The sequence below is a fragment of the Vulpes lagopus genome, chromosome 16, assembly GCF_018345385.1.
Source record: "Vulpes lagopus strain Blue_001 chromosome 16, ASM1834538v1, whole genome shotgun sequence".
Classification (NCBI taxonomy): Eukaryota; Metazoa; Chordata; class Mammalia; order Carnivora; family Canidae; genus Vulpes; species Vulpes lagopus.
In genome coordinates, this window is record NC_054839.1 from 52,608,199 (window position 1) to 52,627,678 (window position 19,480).

General features: G+C 42.5%; 1 protein-coding gene across 1 annotated transcript in view; it reads right to left on the reverse strand.

The window, feature by feature from the left end:
- VWA8 (von Willebrand factor A domain containing 8) overlaps positions 1-19,480 on the reverse strand; it is a 342,545-nt gene that overhangs the window by 23,796 nt on the left and 299,269 nt on the right. Inside the window, exons 39-40 of the mRNA XM_041731061.1 lie at positions 18,410-18,566; positions 11,795-11,903 (exon numbers count right to left, since the gene is read on the reverse strand). Of these exons, the coding sequence (XP_041586995.1) occupies positions 11,795-11,903; positions 18,410-18,566 (266 nt within the window). The remainder of the gene's footprint in view (positions 1-11,794; positions 11,904-18,409; positions 18,567-19,480) is intronic.

The following is a 19,480-nucleotide window of genomic DNA, read 5'->3' on the forward strand; positions in this document are numbered from 1 at the left end:
AATAACTCAGGCATCTTGATAAAAAAAAGTGGTTTTTGGGATCCCTGGGTGGCGCAGTGGTTTGGCGCCTGCCTTTGGCCCAGGGCGCAATCCTGGAGACCCAGGATCGAATCCCATGTCGGGCTCCCGGTGCATGGAGCCTGCTTCTCCCTCTGCCTATGTCTCTGCCTCTCTCTCTCTCTCTCTCTCTCTCTGTGTGACTATCATAAATAAATAAATTTTTTTTTAAAAAGTGGTTTTTGATTCAGTAGGTTTGGTAACAGTTTTTGATTCAGTAGGTTTGTTAACAACTAGCCCAGCAGCACTGCAGAATTCTTTTGCTAATAATTAGTAAAAAGGATAAAAGGGGATCCTTTAGGGGGCCTATTATTGTCCCTGCTAAGGAGGCTACAGAATCATAAAATGCTTACTTTTCCCTTAGAACATTATACTTGTCTGCTGTCTCTGGATTCACCATCATGGAAGAAACTAGGGATTTTAGATCTTGATTTTCTCATGCTGATGTTGCTTCTTTCCCTACATATGATTATCACCCCTTAAGGTACTCTCTGGGTTGAAGACTATTTCCATTGTGTGTGCCAAAAGAAGAAAAGAATAGTAAAATTTGGGGTGAGAGTGAGGGAGGCAATATGCTTTTTAAAAATAAATCTGCTATGCCTTTCTTTTCTTTGGGGGGGGTCAAAATTTAAAATTTAAGTATAATACACTTATATAACAGTCAAGTGCATCAATCTTAAGAGCTCAGTGAACTTTAAAAGTGAACACCCCATGTAACCACCTGTACCCCCACGGCCCCCCAGGGCTCCTTCTGGAATTTACCCTCCCTCTGCCACAGGTAACTTCCTATTCTGATTTCTATTAGCGTGGATTAGGTGTGCCCGGCTTTGGACTTCATAAAAATGGAGTCACACAGAATGTGCTCTTTTGTGTCTGGCTTCTCTGGCTCCACACCGTTGCTGTCAGGTTACCCATGCTGCTGTGTGTAGCAGCTCTTTATTCTCGCTCACTGCTGGAGTGATATTCAATCCTAGGATTTTGTCACAATTTCTCCATTCTACAATGGCATTGTTTCCACTTTGGGGCTATTAAGAATAATGCCACCGGGAGTGTTTCCTAAGCATGTCCCTTGGAGCACATGTGTGTGTATTTCTGTCGGGCAGGGACCCTGGATACGTTTCAGCTTTAGTAGATACTGCTAAACAGTTTTTCAAAGTGTTTTTTCCAATTTACATTCCCATGACCAGTATGAAGGTTTCATCTGCTCATGGCCTCACCACCACTTGATATTGATGGCTTTCAAAAAAAAAAAAAAATTGCCATTTTGGTGGGTGTATATAGCATATTCCCTTCCTTTTTTATTTTTATCTGTGGAAAAATGAATTTTGGTTCTGCTTGTCATTGATATTTTTAGGAACACGAACCAGTAGTTTTTGTTTTTGAGAAGTGAAAGTATGCACTAGGTCTTTTGATCCAGAGCGACCGGGCACAAAGACATTTTTACAATAGTAGCACTATTCATTAGTTTTCAAGTCTAGAACTTGCAGATTAATATGGGCAGATAATTTATTATCTGCCATGTAGCCAGCCCACCAATTTTTGGAAACTCAAAACAGGAAGAGGCCTGTCAGAATGGATAGTCTTGGAGGCAAGCAGCGGCAGCGGGAGCACTTTAAAAATTTACTGTGGGCTGGAACAGAAATATTTATTATTATGGAACGTGTATTTTGTGGGACTCACTGAAATGCATCCTTAACTAGTAAGTTCTTACTGGATTTAACGTCATGCTTTTATTGATAACAAAGGTCCAAACATGAGCTTTATAGTATATTCCTATTACATGAAGTATTCTTATAAATGTCCATCTGTTTTGTATTATACAATAAATTCATACTAATGAGAATTTATTATATATAAAGCTAGGTTTCACTAGTAAAAATCTATGTTACAGATTTTCTAGAAAAGAAATACAGTTTTATTATGTTCATGTAAAGAACACTTAGACTCACTGAAATGCTCAGTGGATGACATAGTCTGGTTAATTTATTTTCTGGGAAATAACTGGCTAACCAGAAAGTACATCCACACTCATCCGAGCAAGGAGGATATTAGGAGGAATACACTTGAAAAACCAATTATCTTGTGGTTTGTGACACTCGATCTTGTGATTTCAGCACCGAAAGTATTCTGATTAATGTTGAGTCTTCACTTATCTGGGTTGTGGTTAATTAAGACTTCCTTTACCTAAACTACTAAACTCTCCAAGTAAGCCAATTTTTTATTATTCCTTCAGAATTTATTTAATGAGGGGATCAGAAAGACTTAAGTCGCAATTTTTATAGAAAGCACATACATTCTACAGAATAAAACATGCAGATGATCATCAGTAAACACTTCTTGTGTGAATGAATAAATGTAAATGGATATTTGAGGATACCTGGGAGCAGCGATTCTTTTATTAAGCATTAGCTCTGTTATTCTTAACATTTCTTTGTGTTCAACCAACATATACTTACTAATTTGCTATTAATTATGCTATTAATCTGCACCTTAAAAAAATAAGATGCTGGATTCAGGGAAACTTGGGCACAGTAACTACAAAATAACACATGATAAGTCAGTGGAAACAAAACATTTTTCTTTGTGGTTCTCAGTATTTTGACATAGCTAAAAAGATTTTTCTACATTATCTGTTAGGTCGCTAGCTGCTCTAAATGATGAAACAGTGTTGCCCAGAAAAGAGAAGACACAGACCTTCCTATTTTAAGGAGTTCCCTGTTTCCTGAAGTGACATCTCACTGCAAGATTAAACGGTGATTCATGTACTTAACAAAGACGACCCTGGTTAGAAGAGTTTGCTTTCCTGTTTGCTGATGTGAACTGAAACTATGACTTTGGGTCACAACGTACTGTCATTTTATAATTTGTTTTTATGAATAAAAACAATTTTGTATTTTCTTCATGAATATATATATATATATATTTTTTACCTCCAAGGAGCCAGGAACCACACGTAGCAGTGTGCATGTTACAGCTGGCAACTTACAGGTTCAAATTGAGCCCTAGATCCAGCTGGCCCTGATTCCCCAGTGGACCTCATCTCAGTAAAAGACAGCCCCTCTCCCCATCCTCTGGGCTGTTCAGGCCACAGGCCCACAGGCATCTCTGCCTCCTCTTTGTCTCACAGCTCACGTCTAGTGCGCTGGCAAATGTTCTAGGTTCTCCGCATCTACCGTCTCTTCCCATTTCCAAGCCCGTCCCCAGTGCCAGCGCCTTTCTCTCTCGCCTGGGCCACTGCCATGGACCCCTGCCTGGCCTCCCTGCTTCTTCCCTTGCCCCATGGTCCCCTCTCCACACAGGAATCAGAAGAATCTTTATGTGAAGACTCAAGATTAATCAAAAACACGTAATTTGCAGAAAATGCGTTAAAAAAATGCTGGTGTGATTAAATTTTTAGACGCCCGACTGACCTCTTTAGTTATTTTTCGGGACTGAAATGGAATTCTCACACTTTTTGCTTCCTTCTCTACCTCCTATCACCTTCCTGATTTTTGCTTAATTTGTGAGATACTCTGAGAATTGAGGCCCCGCTCATTATTATTTCGCTTTTTAAAATATTGTGTATCTTTTTCAAAGCATTATCCTTGGTATTTGAGCTTTCTGTGAAACATATTTACCACAATTATTTAGACTTGATGCTTCGTTTAACTGATTCTGGGGTTCACTGAGAGTTCTTTTATACCATGAATTTCCTGTTCTTAAAGAATTCTAATTCCCTTAATTGGCTGGAATATTTATATATACGTGTGTGTGTGCATGCACATATGTGTATACATATTTATTTCAAAATTATTTTCAAAAAAAGTACTTAAATGACATATATTTTTAAGGCTCTGAATATCTGAAAGTGTCTTTCTGTCTCCTTGTACTTTGGCTGAGCATAGAATTCTCAGGTCACATCTCACCCCCACCCCCTTCCTGCAGGTGTTCCGTTACTATCTTCTGGCATTCAGCGTTTCAGAGACAACTAATGTAAGATGAACATTTTTCTAACAATAGCTTATTTCTTATCTGCTGGTATGCTTTTAGGAGATTTTCTTTGGGGAACGTTAGAGCTCCATGAAGCCGTGGTGAGGTGCTCATCTCTTTTTATTACTTTCACCTGGTCCTGTGTGACGTGTTTTTCATCATAGACTCAAGCCTGTCTTCAGCTCAGTACAGGTTTTGTTGTCCTTGTTGTTGCTATTTCTCTTGTTGTTTATGTGTTCTTTTTGATCCTCTTTGGGAATACCATAGGCTCAGTCGGCATGTATTTACTGAACACGCACCACGTGCCAAGGTTCTACTTATGGCAATGGCTCATGGCTCTGTGTGTTAGCTCTCTGCTCTGTTTTTATTGATCAGCTTTCCTTTGGTTTTTTATCTCTTTGTTTCCTCTACAGACTGGAATAATAATTTAAGTTTCCATTCACGTTGGTACTCAGACTTACAACTGGATTGAGGCTGCTTCCTCTACTTTCAGATTTCAGTTTTGGCACTGCATTTTTAGTTTTTTTTTTTTTTTTAATAATCTTTCCTTACTGCATTCAACTCCCTTATTATTCCTGCTTGCTTCTTAGCCAGACCTTTTTAAATCCATGTCTTACTTCACATACTTCAAGTTTCTTTGAATTGTGAGAACACAAAGCAGATGTTTTCTAGAAATCTAGTTTCTGAAGAACGCACTCCAGCCTAGCAGAAGCATCTTCCTCTACACCTTGGAATGCTTGTTACTCTCCCTCCCGGCAGAATCATCCCATAGACCCTGTGTTACTTCACTTTTGGGTGTCCCTACTCTTGAATGATGAGATCGCTGTACAAAACCATTGAGGAACAGATTTGGAATAGACTCTCCTTGCTTGCACTGACTCGCCACTTTGTTATCACTAGAGTTCTCCTGGAAGATTTTATTTATTTATTCGTGAGAGACACAGAGAGAGAGAGAGAGAGAGAGAGACAGAGACATAGGCAGAGGGAGAAGCAGGCTCCATGCAGGGAGCCTGACGTGGGACTCGATCCCAGGACTCCAGGATCACGCCCTGGGCCGAAGGCAGGCGCTAAACTGCTGAGCCACCCAGGCTGCCCATCCTGGAAGATTTTAAACTGGTGTTCTTAGTTGAACTAAGTCTACACTACTTAGCTCAAGAACTCAGTAGGGAAGGAGCTGGAATTGTGGACAGTCCCAGCATGAGAACTTCATCTCCACATCATTTCTTACTTTGTTTGGAAAAGCCATCGCAACGGGGCCACTTGGCATTTGTTTGATCTCATCTTCAAGCCAAGTATAAGTTAAGGCTGGTCTGGCCCCTTTCCCGGTGTTATTCCCTCTCCAGCCTTCTATTTGTCGTAGCCACCGCTGAAAACCTAGACCTCCCCACCCCCACTGCTCCCAGTGTTGCTGCTTTCAATTGCTGCTGCTTGGCAGAGACAAAATGGAGGTCAAGTGATCTGCTACTCACCAGCTTCAGGACTTCTTTTTTATTTTTTTAAACTTTTTTTTTTAAGGATATTATTTGCTTATTCATGAGAGACACAGAGATAGAGAGAGAGAGAGAGAGGCAGAGACACAGGCAGAGGGTGAAGCAAGCAGGCTCCATGCAGGGAGCCTGATGTGGGACTCGATCCCGGGTCTCCAGGATCAGGCCCTGGACTGAAGGTGGTGCTAAACCGCTGAGCCACCCGGGCTGCCCAGCTTCAGGGCTTCTTTTCCCCCCTCTCCATGCAAGGGAGCTCAACTGGATTCGGTTGGGTTTCATGCCCTTCCTGGCTAGTAATGCTATTTCTTAGGGAGGTTTTTGAGTTGTCGCTAGTACTATCATTCATAGGGTCTCATCATACTCCATTCAGCACAAATTCTTCAAAGCTTCTTGCAAGTCACTAGCACTCTTTCATAATTTCTACTGTCATATGGTTTTTCACTGCTTACAGCTTTTTGTTATTTTAACATTTTCATGGTCATCCAGTGAAAACTGAGTCAGATGCCTGTGTTCAAGCAGCCTAGAAGGCAGGACTGTATTTCTAGCCTGCACTTGGTTGAAGTTGTCCCCTCATGGCGACTAATGTCATGTGCTGAGTGATGAGCCATTTGGGTGCTAAAAAGAGTAACTGGCATTTTACTACTCTCCCCGAAATGCAGACATTCCCTGATGTGGCTGGTCCCACCTCTCCTCTCCCTTTGCTCCGTACTCGCACCTTCATCAACACTCCTCTTCTCTTGGCTTGGGCTGCTTCTATACAGATGACCTTAAGAATGAGGACGCAGATGTGTTTATAGATATGCACCCTCTCTGGTCCTAACCTTGCTCCTGAACTCCAGATTCGCATCTTAAAATCTTCAAATATCAGGCTTGACATTTTTATACAAAGGTGTCCCAGGAGTGAGAAACCCTGACAACATCCAAACCAAACATTTGCTTTCTCCACAAGCCTCTCTTCTTCCTGGCTTCCCTACTGCTGTTCTCTAGGGCTTGGAAACCTCAGCATTCCCCTCACCTCACATTCAGTCAGTCACTGTCTTCTTGTCTTACCTCCAAACTGTCCCATCCTTTCCATTTTCACTTCCATTACCCTGGTTCGGGTTCTTATCACTCCTTACCTGGATACCGGAAATAACTATAATGATTTGATTTCTGGGTTTGCCCATGTCTCTCTTCTCTGATACTTTTCCTCTCCATGGTTATGAAGCCTCCTAAAGAAGATACAACTATACGACTCCCTTTCTCAGCCACGTTCACACTCCTCCCTTATTATGGAATACGGCCAGCATGGTGCTCAAGGCCTGTGGGGGTTCACTTTTCCCTCATTTTTTCTCCCACTACCCACTGCTCCCAGCTCCATCCCCAAACTCTGAACTCTAGTCCCTCTGCACTGTTTGTCATTCCCCAAACAGCCTCGTACTCAAGGCTTCTTGCTCTGTTCATAGGTTCCTTCTGTCTAGACCAGAGCTATGCCAACTTTGGTGAATAAACAGTTGCTACTGGTCCATGATGAAATAGGTTACAGAAGTGAATGGTAAGCATTAAAAATGGGTATGGCAATTTGACAAAGTGCTTTTATGTTTGCTGAGTCTAATATTAAATAATATGGGTTTGTATCTCATATGTTCATTTTTATATCTTTTTTTCAGTAATTCATTTCTGTTTTATTTTATAAAAGTATTAGTCTGTGATCAATGAAAAAAACCTGGCCTCTCTCCACATAAGGTTTGAGAAGCTCTGGTCAAGACTGTCCTTCCACCCCAAGAGTTACCAGTTGAAACTACGCTATTCTTTCTTGGTCCAGCTCAAATGGCGGCACTTCCTCCATGAGTTTTCTCTACCTGCACAGCCCAGAAATTGCTCACACGTTTGTCTCCATAACATGGTACTTTATTTAAAACACTGCTGTGGCCTTTATTGTATTGTGTCTTCTACTACAACTACACATGTATCCTCTTTCCCAGGTTAGTTTGAAGGCAAGAAACCTTAGGCAAAAGAGATATTCAACAAACATCTACTGGGTAAAGTACAGTTATTATAAACTAAATAAAAGGAATGGGGAAATGCTTTCCATTCTTTGTGTATGAATACAGTGGGGGCTCAGGAATAAACTCTAAGTTCCTTGCCTGACACCTACCTGTCTCTTAGTTCCAAGTCTTTGGGTGTATTTTACACCAAGTGGAATCCTGCTCACACTGAGGGTTGGTCCTCAGCTCACACCTGAGGCGGCACAGTGTCATGCCTTTGTCTCTGCCATATTCTCTGCTGGGGCACTGTGTTCACTTTCCTTTAACTGGCTAATACTTGTGTATTTTTCAAGAGCCAGCTCATGGATCCTTTCCTGAAAAATAGATCCTAGAATCCCTTTCCCCTGGGCTTCCACTGCATTCTATGCATCTGTCTACCCGGACGCCTACCATATTCAACTGGAGTGATCTGTTGTTTGGGTGCCTGTTTTCCCTATTCCTCAAATCTCAGCCTTCTGGAGTGCAGGGACAGCATCCCATGAGTCTCTGTGCCCTCAGTGCCAAGCACAGTGCATGGCACATGTCATGGTTCAAAAACATTCTTTATCTCCAGCTAAACTCATTTTGAATTCCTAGAGGAAACAAAAAGGAACATAATTGGTGGTTCATGGAGATATCATGCTAGCCAAAGCAATCAGAGAAAGGCTAATTTAGTTTAGCCCGAGAATGAAATTACTGATTGTAGATTAGCAAAACGCTGGAGAGAAGATATGATTACAATCAGTGGCTTTTGTGGAAGGGATATTTTCTTTTGTTAGGGAACGCTGGAATCAGATTCCGATTCTGAACCAGTATAATTGAAGTTATGATAGACTCTATTCTAATAAGAAAATTCTTGCTATTGATTCATAAAAGGCCCAATAACCAGGACTCTATGATATCCCATATAGAATCCAGTCAAGAAGCAAAGGGAGGTCACCAGTGATGGCTATCTTAGTTGAGAAGAGAGCCACAGCTGCAACAGATGCACACGCTGAAGCCGACATTAACAGGAGTGGCAACAACGTTCCCTTTCTTCACATCTCAGTCCAGTCACCCGGAATCAGTGCGTGGGCTTGAAGCTGTACTTTGAGAAGTCATCTCAAATGATGATTTGCTAGTTCCTGGCCAGACTTTCTGCTGTTCACCAAGGAAACACCCATGGTTACTGGGATTACACAGCAACCTCAAGGCAGCTGGGAGCTATTAGTCAATCAGAGCCACACAGGATTGGCAGACGATGGCGAAAAGGGGACCAAACAAAGCCTTCTTGTTTTGGTTACAAACTAAAGACTCATATTCCATCCAAGGCTCTGTCTCTCCTTGGCCAGTAGCTGTGTTTTTAACAAGCAATCACTCTCTCTACATGGAGCACTAGAAGGCCCACCTGAGAATAGCACTTCTGTGGATTTAAAAAAAAATCTATATATATATTCAATAAGGGAAACACTTGAAAATGCTATGTTGGCATCTGGATAATGATGCAAAACACTTGACGAGTATATGCGAGAAGGATACTTCCCATAGACTTGTACAGTTGGCAGCAGATAGCAGAGGCCTAACAGAGAATAGGGACCCGAGCTTCGGGCTCAGACACCTGCTTCACCACACATGTGACCCAGGACAAGTCACATCATCTTTCTATCCTTCAGTTCCCGGCGTACAAAGCAGGAACAAAATAGCTGCGTTTCAGAAGACTGGGAAAATAGATGACTTACATGCCTCAGCTTCCTTATCTATCAAAGGTAGAAAATAACTCTTACTGGTTATCGTAAGGATTCACCAGCACAATGAGTGAACGTCAAGGACGTGACTGGGTGTCTGGCTTGCAATCCAGGCTGATGAGTATTAGCAAAAACCATGGAAGTAACGAGGAAACAAATTCTTCCGTAGAGAATGCTACGCGCTAATAAGCATGGTTTTAAACAGTTTACATGTATCATCTGAGTCAATCTGCATAACTTCCCTGTTATTTGTCATAGCCTTTTACAGAACCCAGGCTGTCTGGCTCCAGAGCTGGCACAATTAGTCACTAAGGGATGATGATGACGACGACGATGATAGAAGAGATCTTGATAATGCCGCTGATAACGCAAGGCATCTAGTGGCATGTCTGGCACATGGCAATTGCTCAGTAAATGCTTGCTATTATTAAAATGCTCGTATCATCTGTGAAGAGTTGGAGAGATGGTAGTTCTACATCCGTTTTAGGCTCTCATCCAAGGATTAAATCATTTTTATTCCCTTTCTTTTATCTTAAAACTCTTTCTTGCTATTTTTTAAACCCAGGTTCTCTTTTTCAGATTTCCAGGGAAGAAGAGAATAAAAACATCCCTGAAATAGTTAGTGACTCTATTTGAGGATATCTAGAAAGTTATTAACCCCGATTGCTTTATGTTTTTTTTTTAATATGTGCCAATTTCTTGTTTTTCATCCATTTAATTGTATTCGTTGCTTGTCTTTGAGCCCTTTCCAGTTTTTTTTTTTTTTCCACATCTCTCTTGGAGTGCAGAATGCAAAACCTGACACTGTTTCTGATACTGGTCTCATTACTGTGGATTTTAGTAGAAATCACTCCTTAATGGTAACTAACTCGAACCCAGGCTTAACTGGTGTCCTACTTGAAGAAGTCACAGTAATGGGTCAACCTATTCTTCCTTTGGCTGATCTGGTGAACAAGGTATCATTTATCTTAAAGAGCTGATGTGAGGATTAAATGTGGTGATGTTTGTAAAAGTCACTAGAGACTGGTGCCCAATGAATACCAATCAAGATCAGATGAGGATTCTCATTCCTTCAATTAAAAATGTATTCTCGAATTCCTCTCTGGTACTGTGAATAATCTAATGGCCCATTTGTAACCAGGGTAAAACCCAATGCTGTCTGCATGGAAACGTGGAATCCAGGGCCAGGTTGTAATTTTTTTTTTTTTTAAAGCTTTATCTTTTCATTTGGGAGAGAGAGAGAGAAGAGGCAGAGAGTAGGGGTGAAGAGAGAGAGTCTCCAGCAGACTCTCTGCTGAGCATGGAGCCCCATATGGGGCTTGATCCCACGACCCTGAGATCATGACCTGATCTGAAACAAAGAGCCAGAAGCTCAACTGACTAAGCCACCCAGGTGCCCCAAGGCCTCTGTGACCTTCTTCTTTGCCACTGTCCTCTACCACACACATGCTTTTTCCAGCCACACCCAATAACCTGCACTTGTACATCCCGTGTCCTGTGTCTGGAGCGCCCTGACTCCTCAACCATCTGAAAAATCCTCAGCATCTTTCAAGTGTGAACTCAAGTGTTATATTTTCCATGAAGACCTTCTTGTACATTCCGTAGCATCGTGCACATACTTCTCTACAGAATGTAAGAAATCATTAGCCTATTTGTCTTTGGGTTCCTTCTTTTGAGGGCAGGGGCTGCATTTTGTTTTTCCATCCCTAATATCTGGTGTGTATCACAGACTTAAGAAATGGGCAACTCACTAAAGCATTCATTCTTCAGTCTTAGCAATAAGCACTGCCGTTCATCGCCCCTCACATCCTGTGAACCACCCACTTTGGTTCTTTTTCATCTTTTGCCTTACCCTGGAGATCACAGCCCACCCAGAAGGTGCCCTCAATACCCAGGGTGATAAGCACTGGTAATTGAGTGTCTTTACTGGAAAAAATCCAATCATTCCATGTTACCTTTTCACACAATTTGCATATGGATTTTTTCCAAAGCAAATTCTCCAAATAAGAGGTCTTTGCTTGGGAAATACTGAAGCATCTTAATCAGTATTCTAAGGGACAAGAGCAATATTAACTGGTTCTGAGACAACCGCAGTTAAAAACTGAAAAAAGGCAGGCAAAGTAGGGGTTGGGAGAGCACAGGAGGAGATGCCAGGAGACACAGAGAATGCACAGCTGGATGATCCAAAATGTTCCTCCGTCTCCAGAGTCTGTAACAATAAAATGATTTGTAGGAAGACAATTCTATCTGTGAATTTCTAGTTAAGGTGGGATACTCACAGATCTCAAATGAGGGGGAATCAGGACATCTAGTGTCTTCTAGGGTTGCTGGTCAAATTATTGCTTCCTTGATTGGACAGGTGTGGTCAAATATTTTTCCTTGGAGAACTCACCTAAGAAGGCCATGGAGTGATCCAGAGTTTTGCACAAACATTTCGGCATGAATATTTTTTGACCGGCTGATTAGGGTTTGGATAACTTTCTCCAATAGTTTTGGGGTGGGCCCAGCTTTGGGCCCAGATTATTTTCTTAGTTCATTGTTGGAGGATTACCTGTAAATTATCCAGGATGACTCGGAGGGAGTGCACCTGCCGTCGAACAGCCCCTGAGAACCTTTCGTATGTTGTGGCATCATATTCACTCATCTGGATCTCCTTTAACCTGAAACCAGAAGGGGTAAAAAAAAGATAACAGCTGAAATAATGTAGATGTGGTCTTTTACTTCCATTCATCTGCTGCTAGAACTGTAGCAATGTCTTAGGTAATTGAGGTTGCCTTGGAGGAGAATAGGCAAGAAGTAATGTTTCCAGCTAGGAGTTTCGAAGGAAGAAAATGTCCAGCAGTGGGCTGGTAAATGATGAACAAGTAGCCTTCCAGAACAAACCGAACAAACCAACCAAACCAAACCAAACCAAACCAACAAAAAGCCCTGATTTGTAGTATTTGCTGACTTCTGTGGGGTCAATAGTCCCACGGTGATCAATTCCAAGCTACTAACAGGAAGATCACGGAGCACTGACTTGGAAAGAAATGTGCGCAACTGGCTCCCATGAGCCAATGAGTCAGCTCTTTAGCAAACCATTGCCATAGCCCACAGACGTGTCATGGTGTTGGCAGCTGGTCAGTTCATGTGGCAAGTTCCTAGAAGAGAGTCTGTGGGTTGCTTTTAGAGACCAAGGACAGATATTGGGTTGACCAAGATAACAGTCCAGGCCCCAGGAATGTAATTGAATGTGTCGTTAGGTAGAATATAAGAGTTTTCTGGAACTGCTGTGTATTTTTAATGAGATAATTGTGTTTTGATATTACTGTGGCTTTGAAGTTCCATCCTGCTGGCACAGTGCTCCTTTTTTTTTTTTTAATTTTATTTATTCATGAGAGATAGAGAGGCAGAGGGAGAAGCAGGCTCCATGCAGGGAGCCCAATTTGGAACTCGATCCCGGGACCCCAGGATCACGCCCTGGGCCGAAGGCAGGTGCTAAACTGCTGAGCCACCCAGGGATCGTGCGCGCAGTGCTCCTTTTTTGTCGCTCTTCCTCATTGGCTTCCAACTGCAGCCCCACTAGTGCACTCGCAGTTCCCTGACACACCACACACCCACCACTCCGAGCTCCTGCTGGGCTTGTCCTTCACTAGGAACTTCCTTTCTCTGTCCCTCTGCCTAGAACTCCCACTTACTCTCCAGGACTCAAATCCATGAGGACTGCCTCCAGGAAGCCTGGACTGATCCCAGGTCTGTCTTCTGTGTTCTCACAGCACTTTGTGCTTCTCGATCTCAGAATATTTATTACCCATGCTACACCTGGTCTCTCCAACTAGACTCCTTTAGGAGAAGGATTGAATCTCCCTCATGGTTAGGTGTATGGCGCCTAGCATGGTGCCTAGCACTTCACAGGTGCTCAAAATGAAGTGAAATGAGTGACTGAAATAAAAGTAAGACTCAGGCATCTTAAACTAATCCTAAGAGGAAGGTTCATTCACCTTCCCAAAGTGAGGCTCTCTTGGGTTTTACAGGGTTGTATCCATAATACACTACATTTGATTATGTTTCTGTAAGTTTTGATAAATGTAATGGTGCCAATCCTAGGACAGGCAATAATGAACACATATATACAAAGCCCAGAGATAGCATGGGCTTCTAAACTGCTGTGCACATGTGCATGTACGTGTATGCATGCGTGCAGTGTTGGGAGTATGGGAGTATGGATCCCAGGTCCATAGCTGAAACTCTTATCTCAAATATAGATTTATCATCTTGAGTGGAACAGAAACCCCAAATGGTGAATGAGAATGAACAGTCTCTATTCCTCCAAGTCAGGCCAAGTGCTAAGGAGAATCCAGCCATCACAGGGCTGAGTGCTGGAGGCCTGTTAGAAACACATAACCGTAGGTCTCTACGGCCATGGGCAGATCTGCAGTTCCTGCCCTAACACCTGGAAGGGTTAGCTAACACCAACTCAGCTTTCAAGATCCCACTGGAAGGATTTCCAATGAAATCCTGCTCGATCCCTCCAGTAAAACTGATCATTCCCATTCATGCCTTTCCTACAGATACCTACTACAAAACCTCTGCACGTTACAGCTTTTACTAGAGAAGTCTGCTTCCTTGTTTCATAATGTTTTCAAATTTTATTTTCCACAGAAGGAAGTATGCTTTACATTGAGATCGAGTACACAAAAATGAATACATATGCATATGTGTGTGTGTGTATGTATAATTAAACCAAAAATTTCATGAAAAATACATTTACCACATGGATAGTTTCTCTTCTATTCCTCTGGGAGAAGAAATAGCCTTATTTTTTTCTGTGAATTTCTAATATCTAGCACAATGCCTGGCACTTGGTAGCACTCAATAAATGCTGTTAGGTAGCACTTTGAAAACACTGACTATCAAAAGGTAAATAATAGCTGAATGGTGTTTCCCAAGGTGACATGCCAAGGGGCCCTTCTAAATCTAATTTACTCTGTTCTGAAGAACAGCTAGGAATACGTGTACGGGACTTGACCTCCTAACAATACCTCTTATGTTTGGTTTTGGCAATCTCTTAAACCTCTCTATAAATTTTCATTAGATTAAGTTATGTCTCAAGTGTCAAGGCTGACAGAAGCTGGGCACCAGGAACATTGCAGGATATGCTACTTCCCCCCTTCATTCATAGGAAGCTAATATGCTCTTTCCCAAAGAAGGGAGATTAGTACTTTTCCAAAGGGAGGTTAGAAAAAAAATACAGCTTGTCCTTAGCAGGGGGAAAAATACACACACATACACACATATGTCAAGAAAGGAGTCAGGCAGTTGGCAAGTCACCTTGGGCAGACTGGTCTTTGTAGTCAGATGAGAATCAGCTCCAGTTATAGGGCTACCTCAGGCACGATCATGTTGCACCCAAAAACACACTACATACTGTTGTAATTATGAAGAAATCTGGAAATCATATTCCAGGTTGTGTCAGCTTTCAGAAAGATCACCTACAAGGTGTTCAAAGCTGATAAATTCTGAAAGATGAAGACCGAAGCAGGGAATGGGGAAAGAAAATAGGAAATTTTAGCCTCTGGATCAGATAAGCTTCCCGGTGTTAATACTCTCAAGCCCGCAAAACTAGCTGGAAATATGTCTTTTTGCTGCTTTAACCCTGATCAAAACTGCAGGGCACAGCTGCTTCACATCCTAGTAATCTATGTGGACTAACTGCATTTTGTTGGCACGGTATATTTTTAAAGGGTATATTTATTGTTACGTAAGAGTCTGGGAATTTTGGTTCTCATTTTACTTTTCTTATAGGTCAGCCTTAAATACTATAATTTTGGATCAGTTATGAGGAAAACAAACATAAGCTGAGATCTACTGTGTAAGGCTGATTAGTTTTACAAATGGTTGTAGGTACAACGTCCACAGCTGGTGCCCACCTTAAATGCTCTTTTAGGCATGGAAAAGTACCTCACCATCGATTTCATTCATAGTTTGTTGGTTTAATGTTTCTGCCCTGCTTTCTCCCTGTCTTATATTGTCTACCTCTGTTAGTCCTCCTGAATCAATCTATCAAAGTTTTAACTTAAATCCCAGTTAATTAATATACAGCATAATATTAGTTTCAGTTGTACGGTATCATCAATTCTTGATGTACAGAAAGAGGCATCAAACTGGAATCCAGATACAAGTGAATGCTAACTAGAGGACATTTTGATGATGACAAGAGCCTATCAGTAGCGTTAGGCTCCGTAAGGCAATATGGGGGACCTCCAGGCGGATGGCTGGGTGTGGCTGTCAGTCTGGTTTTAGCCAGTTTCTTTTCTTTTTTTTAAAGTTTTTATTTATTTATTTATTTTAAAGATTTTACTTATTTATTCATGAGAGACACAGAGAGAGTGGCAGAGACATAGGCAGAGGGAGAAGCAGGCTCCATGCAGGGAGCCTGACCTGGGACTCGATCCCGGGACTCTGGGATCAAGCCCTGAGCCAAAGGCAGATGCTCAACTGCTGAGCAACCTAGGGTGTCCCTTAAGTTTTTATTTTAATTCCAGTTAGTGAATATACAGTGTTATATTAGTCATCATGACGAGTGCTCTCCTTCATGCCCATCACTCATTTCACCCATCCCCTGACCCAATCTGGCTTTAGCCAGTTTCTGAATTAAGTATTAGCCAATCTGTGAATAAAGCGTTGCTATTCATGTGTGCATTATTCATCCCACCGCTGTGGAATGAGTGCACTGAATTCGAGGTACTGGGGCTACAGTAGAGAACAAAATGCCCTGCCCTCAGGGGACTAAAAGTGGAGAAACAATCAACTCTTAATACAAATAACATAATAGGGGGAAAGAGTGAGAAGAAGCATGGAGAAAAGGTATAGGCCATGATAAAGCTTAAAAAGCATAAATGACCTCATTCTACATGTACCGAGAGTTGCAAAATAGCTTTAAAACAGACTATTTGATGATAGTGAAGAACGATTACTTTTTAAAGACATGATAGTCGTAGTGCGTGTTTTTATTTTTTTAGGGGGTCTTACCTTTCAGAGGTTTACTCTGAAATATTTACAATGAAAAGACAGGACATCTTGGATTAGCTTCAAAACAATCCAGGGGTGGGGCCTGGGAGTGGAGCCAGATTTTTCTTCTTGAAGTTGGGAGAGCAGGTCCATCGGGTTCTCTCTCTGGGTCTCTCTCCTTTTATTTATGTTTGAAAAGTTTCATAATACATAACGTTAAGAGAGAGCCTTTAGCAGTACTAAGTTGGACACTCACCAAAGAGGAGTAATTACTACAGGAAAGTAGAAAGCACCCACCTTGCTCTCTGTTTTGCTATGCCCTGAACTTCTCAGGATTTCCACGTGTTTTTATTTCTTCCTCTCTTTTCTCATACTCTTGCTCACCTCCTGTCTTTCAATCACCATATGGTCTTCTCTTTTACTTGGACTAGATTCTTCTCTGCAGTGATTAGCAGAGGTGTATGCTTTTTTTACTCCCTTCCCCATGTTTTCCCTTTCCTTTCCCACTGCCACTAAATTTAGTTGCCTTATAAATGCTCCTTGACATCTTTTCCCTGCAGGCTGGGGGTTAATAGAACCAGGTTCCTTATCCCTACCATGGAAATCACAAAAGGGGTTGTATACTTGTGCCCAAGCACCACTGAAAGGTCTTTCTGCCTCCCCATGTGCTATGTGTATCAAAGCACTCTCTCTATTTGTCTCCTTGTGCCAAAATTGAGACCCCTCTGAGCATGGCAACAACAGGAGCTCGTTAGTCGGGGAGGGGAGAATGATGCATATCTAATGTTCTGGTTCTTTTCCTAAATGGATGTTTTATTGTTTATATGAAATGTAGAACAGTATTTGAATCCTAACAAGTTCTTTCATATAGCATTCCTTCCACCTTTTTTTGAGAAATTTAAATTGCTTTCATTTCTAACAGTTATCTGTCCCCTCTCAGAGAAGGAGAGAGGAAAGTCACCCATCTCCAGAAGAAAAATTGTGGGCACAGTGAGCATAAATAAATAGTTTCAGGTCTCCAGGGAAGTCAGCAGAAAGGCTGGGAGTGACACTCTTGCCTTATTTACCTGCTGGGTACACGAGGGTCCTACAGGCTTTCCTGAGGGTGGGGCAGGAGGGGCCCGTATTTTTGTCCCTATTGTTCTGTGCTGTTTATTTGCAGGATGTGTAAGCACAGCGTGTAACGTAATACCAGATGTTCTACGTGGGAGGAACTTCATAACTCACATACACTGGAGCATGCTTTTTTCCAACGGCACCCAGCCCCTTCCATTGGGCATGACGGTGTAAAACTGCCTCCCAAAGCACCACCAGTTCCCTCAATCCTGAAGGAGATATTGCCCATCTTTTGGTATTTTTTGCTTTTGGCTACGGAACACATGTGGATGTCTAGTGAAAGCATCATGCGGATTCTTATTCTTTAGATGGTTCCAATCCAAGTGGCCCAGATTGGTTCTGGATCGTCTAAAAGCCACAGGCTTGTTGGCCTGGATTTCAAGGCCTCCCTTCACCCACTGACAGGGACTCCACATTCAACCTCGCTCCCCACCACCCCAGCTGGAACCCTTTATCCTGGGGAGGCCAGCTGGCTCTCTCCACCACAGACACTACGCTCATCCTGCTCTGGGGCCTCTGCTCATTTAGGTTTCCCCTCCTGGCAGATCCAAATCCTGGCTCAGCTCAGGCCCCACCTCACCTACCTTAGGCTTGACTGCATGGGGCAGGGGGCACAGCTCCCATACCACATGACTGCAGCACTTGAGTGTGTGAGCGTGTGAGTGTGAGTGTGCGTGTTCACGAGTCCCGTCCCCACATACATCCATGAGATTCTCTGAGGGCAGGAAGAGAACATCACGGAGACTTTTCTAAATTCCCTTTGGAGACTAAGAAGGGATATGGATGGAGGGTCTTGAACTTTAATTTCTCCTAAGAGCTGTTATCTTTGGTTTTCCTTTCTAATGGGCTCAGCTCCCTTTTATACTCAGCCATATGGGATCGATGCATTTAATACATCAAGCAAAAAGGACAAGGCATTGTGTTCGCTTGGCTGTCTGTGCTGGGGAGGTGGGCGGTAGGGGTCTCTGTGCTGCGGGAGGTGGAGAATGTGAGGGCTGGGGGCAACTCAGGCTCGGCCACCGGACACAGAGCCAACCTGCCCCGGCAGTGGCCCACTCACCGCTGCTGAAATGCTTTCTGGCCCATCTCTCTGGCGGCTCTCTTGACCTCCTCGGGAACTGCGTCCTTCTCAGCCTCGGACACCTGGTACACGGTATGGCCTGCGTCCAGCCGGTAGGGACCTCCTTTGCCACCTAGCCCTGCGGTGTCTCTTCCTCCTGGAAGAAAGCCACAAAAATCCAGTGGTGAGTCTAAAAAAGCCACAGGCTCGTTGGCCTGGATTTCAAGGCCTCCCTTCACCCATTCCACATTCAACAAGACAAAAAAGTCAGATCTCGGCTCAAAAGCAGTCCCGTGAAGCATGTTAACTGCACCTAATTAGTAATTCAATATTCAGATGACCTCCCTCTGGAAACAAAGGGGATCCCCCTATCTAGGGTGTCCTTTCTCTTCTCTATCCAGCCAGGGTTTATCCCATAGTTCAAGGGTCAGTCCAAATTCCAGGGCACCTCCTCACCTGACAGGGAGTGCTCCTGGCCACTATTTATTATTTTTTAATATTTGTTTTTTTCTGGTCTCACTAATTAGTGGGTGGGATTATATCTTACACATTTGTATACCTTTGCACCTATAAGAGTGGCTTGAACACCACAGATAACTTGTTATGTGTTTGTTAATTAAATGAGCAACACTCCTTGTCCCTCACATGTTACCTTATTTTTCCCTAAAGTAAGAGAGACAGCTAGGATAGAGATACAGTCAGCCTTAGGGACTGTCAGCTTCAGAACAGTTTTCCTAATACAAGCCCAAGTCTGCATGCTTGTAAGTGTACCTTTGTCTAAACTGTTTATGTTGTAAATATAAATTAAATGCCTGGAAGTCCAGGTAGATAAAACTGTAAGAGGTGGCAAGGACTTTGGCTAGCTAGAGAAAGCCTGCCTTGTCTCAATAGATTCAGATTCAAATTATTATAAAACACTGTGCTGCTGACCCCCCAAATACATATATTGGTTAGCCTGGGCCTCTGAGCTACCAGCTTATCACCTCTTTTATAATGATTAAAATACTAGCAATCAGTTTCTTTTGTTCATTCACACATAACTTGGGCACTTAGATGAGAATTCAATATTGG